Source organism: Micromesistius poutassou, assembly GCF_964030765.1.
Source record: "Micromesistius poutassou genome assembly, chromosome: 12".
Lineage (NCBI taxonomy): Eukaryota > Metazoa > Chordata > Actinopteri > Gadiformes > Gadidae > Micromesistius > Micromesistius poutassou.
Window position 1 is genome coordinate 12,233,598 of NC_140282.1, and position 6,150 is coordinate 12,239,747.

The 6,150-nt window shown below is 46.3% G+C and overlaps 1 protein-coding gene across 1 annotated transcript; it reads left to right on the forward strand.

The window, feature by feature from the left end:
- Positions 1-506: 506 nt before the first annotated feature.
- LOC311356553 (teashirt homolog 3-like) lies at positions 507-4,897 on the forward strand (the record flags this gene model as incomplete). Its single annotated transcript, XM_084476345.1, has 2 exons — positions 507-531; positions 1,102-4,897. 2 exons carry the CDS (start codon positions 507-509, stop codon positions 4,710-4,712), a joined length of 3,636 nt encoding a protein of 1,211 aa, XP_084332471.1. The 3' UTR covers positions 4,713-4,897.
- Between the last annotated feature and the right edge of the window lie 1,253 nt (positions 4,898-6,150).

A 6,150-nucleotide genomic window follows, 5' to 3' on the forward strand; every position in this document is an offset into this window, starting at 1 on the left:
TTAGTTCAGTTGCCAAAACAAGATTATGTGTGTGTGCGAGGGTGTGTGTGTGAGTACTTCAGTAGTTAAAAGTGTCAGCACAAAGTCTTGTTTTTCTAATGCTCCTTTCTTTCCACTTGACATTCCAACAACTACAAACGTGCGGTGATGTTCTAAGATGACAGATTTGAGATTTTGTCACGAAAAGATGCATCTTTTATCAGTAGGATTTTCATCACATTATTCTTCAATTGAAATTATTTAAATATAAATTGAAAGCTTCCAGCTTTCTCTCTCCTAGCACCCCTCCACCCTCAAGCTAAACTGTAAATAATAATACAAAACACATTTTTTTTCTTTCCTTTTTTTAATCTTTGGTAATTGAAGCAAATGTGTTTGGCTCGGGGAGATTTGTTGCCAGGGAAAACGACATACATTAATTTTTATTTACGAGGAGGCAGGGTTCTGAGTGGTATAATGAGTGGAAATGCATGCTTAATTTAAATTGTGAGTGTGTCTGTTAGGGAATGCATTCCAGTCTGCACAAGAAGCGTAAGACATATTAATTGACAGACAGGAACGGCTGTCTCCGAGGTTGATACAAGTAATTTATTACTTCAGAAATGAATGCCGTCGCCAGAATGTGCTTCATTAATTTCAAATTTAGTTTTAATTTCAAGCTGTTGCCCCTTGAGAAGAATAAGGTGGCAAGTTCTGTTTGAAGAACGAACTCCTCCCCTCCCTCTCGGCGTCTTTCTCCTTTTTCTTGCCTCCATCTTTTTCTGACTGTCACTGATTTTCCGCAATTCACAACAAAGACCTGAAGGCTAGAGAGAATTTACCAGAGTGCAAGGTGACTTAATTGGGCAAAACATTTTGTAAATGCAATGAATGGGAGATGTTGAAATGCAATAACTGAAAAGTTATATGAAACCCAGCATCTGCTTGACTCTGTTTCCTCGTTCTTTACTCGAGAGTACATCTGGTTCCGGCATCCTCATGTGTTTCTATCAGCTGTCATGGAAGTGCACTAGAATACAAAGATGAACTATCGCATATGTTGCCAGTCTAGTTCTAACCAACACCCTCTCTCTCTCTCCCTTTTGTTCTTTGTCCCTGCAGCCTACGTCCCTGAGGATGAGAAGGAGGCCGCCCTGCTCGAGGAGGACCAGGATGGAGATGACTCCGCCCAGGAAGGGGAGGAACCCTCCGCCAAGTTCCTGTGTCAGGACAAAGAATACCTTCTCAAAGACCGACCCAGCTCGGCCGACTTCAACGACTCCCCTGCCGCCGCCGACCTCTCGGGTCAGGAGCTGGACAGCGAGTCGCACCTCAGCGAGTCCAGTGACAGGATGTCCGACTTTGAGATCTCGTCCTTGAAAAACGACGACGCCCTTCTCATGGCTAAAGACCCCATGAATCCCCTCTTGCTGTCCTCTGCCTCTGTCCTGATGGCCACCGCAAACTCCGCCGCCCCACCCAGCGTGGACAACGCCATTTTATCCACGACAGGACAAGTGGCCGACAGCCTGGAAAAGATGAAGGCCATCTACACTTCGTTTCTGACCAACTCCTACTGGTCTACACTGAACCTGAACATGAACATGACAGCAGCTCAGCCCGCGGAGAAGCCCCCTCGTAGCCACAGCAGCAGCAGCAGCAGCAGTAGCAGCAGCAGCTGTGGGAGCGGAGGATACGACTGGCATCAGACGGCCGTGGCCAAATCCCTCCAGCAGGCTTCACAGAACCACCAGAACCGCATGGGGATGGTCCAGAACCCGACGGTGGCAGTGAGCACAGTATCTACAGAGCCTCATCTGTTTAGCACTGTCCAGCTGTACCGACAGAGCACCAAACTGTACGGCTCCATATTCACCGGTGCCAGCAAGTTCCGATGCAAGGACTGCAGCGGTGCATACGACACGCTAGTGGAGCTGACCGTGCACATGAACGAGACGGGCCACTACCGGGACGATAACTACGAGACGGACAGGGAAGGCACCAAGCGCTGGTCAAAACCGAGGAAGCGTTCCTTGCTCGAGATGGAGGGGAAGGAGGACGCACAGAAAGTCCTCAAGTGCATGTACTGTGGCCACTCCTTTGAATCCCTGCAGGACCTCAGTGTCCACATGATTAAGACGAAACACTACCAGAAAGTGCCTCTGAAAGAGCCTGTTACACCAGTGGCTGCCAAGATCATCTCCTCTTCCCGAAAGAGAGCCCCTATCGAGCTAGACCTCCCCAGCTCACCTGACTCCAACGGAGGTACACCCAAGCCCAACATATTCACTGAGTCTAATGACATTCTTCAGAAAGCCTCAAACCCGTACATCACAGCCAACAACCGGTATGGACACCAGAACGGAGCTAGCTATGCCTGGCAGTTTGAATCAAGGAAGTCACAGATCCTCAAATGCATGGAGTGTGGCAGTTCTCATGATACACTGCAAGAGCTGACTGCCCACATGATGGTGACCGGCCACTTTATTAAAGTCACCAATTCGGCTATTAAAAAAGGAAAACCTATCATTGATTCTCCCTCCCCAGCCCCAATCGCCATGTCAATTGAGGAAAAGTTCCAGTCGGTTCCCTTAGCGGCTACAACTTTCTCCCCTCCCCCTGCCCCTGTGCCTCCCCCAACCAGCATCTCACCCACACCAATGGCTGTTGTGATAAAGAAGGAGGAGAAAGAAGAGGAATGTACTAAAGAGATGATTACCAACAATGGTAACAGCAACACTAAAGAGAAGAAGATAGTGTGTGACGATGAGACTGAAGAGAAATTTGACATTTCCTCAAAATATTCGTATCTCACAGAGGAGGACTTGGATGATAGTCCCAAAGGGGGGTTTGATATACTCAAGTCCCTGGAGAATACTGTTACCTCAGCTATAAACAAAGCCCAGAATGGTGCCCCCAGTTGGGGTGGCTACCCAAGCATCCATGCAGCCTACCAACTCCCCAACATCATGAAGCTCTCTCTGGGCAACACTGGCAAGACTCCCCCTTTCAAATATATGTTCCCCGGTGGGGACATCCTGTCTCCAACAGCCAAAATACAGCCACTTATGTCCCCTCCAAGCCGACAGAATTCACCTCTGCCTAAGAACAACTTTCATGCCATGGAGGAGCTGGTCAAAAAGGTGACAGAAAAGGTAGCCAAGGTTGAAGAAAAGATGAGGGAGCCCACTGGAATCGTGCAGTCTTCCCCACTAAGACGCACTAGCCCTTCACCCTGTAGCAGCGAGGCAGGTGAATCAAACAGGGGACCATCTCCCAAAGAGAGGAGAGTATGTGGCTCCAATACCCCGGATAATGTTGCAGCAGGAGACAAAGTTGCAGCAGCACTAGGCAACAGAGTCAATCACAGAGATTCCAATGGTGACATCCCCAATAAAGAGGGCATGGAGAACGGCGTGGATTCCACTGGCGTGACATCCCCCATTTCCTCCAGCCTTTGTGGAAGCACAGCCATCATTACAGATCACCCTCCGGAACAGCCGTTTGTCAACCCGCTGAGTGCGCTGCAGTCAGTGATGAATGTCCACTTGGGAAAGGCCGCAAAGCCCGCCCTGCCTTCCCTCGATCCCATGAGCATGCTGTTCAAGATGAGCAACAGCCTGGCTGATAAGGCGGCCGTGGCGGCATCCACTCCACCATCACAGGCCAAAAAACACGGCAGCGACCACATGGACCGTTACTACTACCAGCAGCACCTAAACACCAACGACCAGCCCATTGACCTGACCAAAGGAAAGAGTGCGGACAAAAGTAGCAACAATGGCTCTCTGGGCTCAGTGGCTCTGTCCTCGTCTACGTCCACACCAACCTCTATTTCTCCTTCCGCCACCATCACCATGGCCAAAGCCTCTGCAGCAGTAGCTTCCTTCATGTCCAATTCCCCCCTGAGGGAGAATGCTTTGTCAGACATCTCAGACATGCTTCGGAACCTGACGGAGAGCCAGGCCATGTCCAAGTCCTCCACACCCAGCAGCCTGTGTGAACGCCCGGACATTGAGGGTGCCACGCAGGAGGAGATGGATGAAATATCCCCTGCACAGAAGCGTAAAGGCCGCCAGTCCAACTGGAATCCACAGCATCTCCTTATCCTTCAGGCCCAGTTTGCCTCCAGTCTGCGGCAGACAAATGATGGAAAGTACATCATGTCAGACCTGAGTCCCCAGGAGAGGATGCACATCTCTCGGTTCACCGGCCTGTCCATGACAACCATCTCCCACTGGCTAGCCAACGTCAAGTATCAGCTGAGGAGAACGGGTGGCACTAAGTTCTTAAAGAACTTAGACTCGGGTCACCCCGTGTTCTTCTGTAGTGACTGTGCTTCTCAGATCCGCTCGCCATCCACTTACGTGAGCCACCTCGAGTCTCACCTGGGTTTCCGTCTCCGAGACCTGGCCAAACTGTCCGGGGAGCAGCTTCTCAGCCAGATCTCCCAGCAGCATCATCAGCAGCGCCACACCAAAGGACTATCCGAAAAACTGCTGTCCAACCTCAGTCCATCCAGCCACCCATTGTCCTCCTCTCTTCCCACCTCCCTTCCCCAGGCCAATTCCCCGTCGCCGTCGCCCGACGAGGAGGGAAGCGGGGCCATGCATCAGTGCAGGCTGTGCAACCGGACTTTTGCTAGCAAGCACGCGGTCAAGCTTCACCTGAGCAAGACCCACGGGAAGTCCCCGGAGGACCACCTCATGTATGTGTGTGAGCTGGAGAAATAAAGGCGATGGCATGGGGACAATGCTGAACTTTATCTGATGTATTTCTCCCTCACTCCAACCCTGTCTCTTAAGTTTTTACAAACATTTATTTTGAAGGACCATCAAAAGTGACTGAAATGCACAAAAAGGTGCCATACAACTACTGCTTTGCATTTAGGCACATGGTTTAAGAATTTTCCTGTTTTGTTATTATTGTTGTTGTTTATTTTCCTGTTAATTTCTTTTCAACGTGAGTTTGACTCACCTTGACTCAACACATTTAAGTGACCTGTGTTTTTCTGCTTTTTTTATTTGAGAGGAAAAAAGCTTTTTTAAGAAGACAAAAGCTGTTGTCATTGATGGTATTCAGTAAATGAAGGTTTAAAAATAGATTCTAAAATGAAGTGATGTGTATTTTAAAACTTGTGTAAAGTTATTTTATATTTTGGCATCACTGGGGTGTAATTAAGCTGCATGCATAAATGAAACAATTTAGTTAAAGCGTTATAACTAAATCTGGTGCACTTTCCATTATTTGATTTTTGTATTCCACTTGTTCTTCCTTTAACTTGCTCTTGTTCAGTTTTTTTGTTTTTTGTTAGATTGTTTCCTTTTTTGTTTTTTTATTTTGTTTCTGAAACATTTTATGCTGGTGTCAGCGTCCTAAAGTTTAACCCTCTGAGTACGTCGAAGCACTTCTGCAACTAAAGATAAACGGTATCAACATGAGATTTGAGATTGGGAATGGAATGAGACTGTTGTGATGAATTTGTGACAAACAGACACTTATCTGCCATGTCCATGTTTCACAGACACATATTCAGGCAAATCCTAGACCACATTGTTCTGTTCTCTTTTGCTCTCAAGAGTCATAAGCTTAATCTTTGTCTGGATTTTTTCCCCCAAAGTCTTGAAACATTGTAGCTTTCTGATGCAAAAAAACAAAAAAAACACAACAAAAATCTAACGGATGAAAAGACAAAACAAAATTAAATAAAAATTTGAAGTCTTTTCTTGTCATTCGATCAGGGACCTTAATGTATTCAGGTCTGTGTACAAATTATGTATATAAAAACATATAAAGTAATTCCTGTCTAAATTATGCATCGTTTCTATATTTTTAATTTAAGAGGATTAATGACTATCTGCTGGTGCACAATATATGAAGACATTAATAAAATTGTTTTGCACAATAGTTTTATAAACGTGTTATTTAATCAAGTGATATGATGGGACGAGGCAAAAAACATTAAAAAGATCACAACAGTTGATTCTTTTTATTTACAGCTCGTGCTCAAAGGGTTAAAGACTCTTTTTACAAGACACTACTTTACATGTGCCACTGTATGAACACTTAAAAAAAAGATATTAAAGGTTGTAAAAAAGATCCTACTTTATGAAGAAATGTCACATGTAATCTCTTATTTATAAGAACTCTTGGTTGTTGTTTCATATCGCT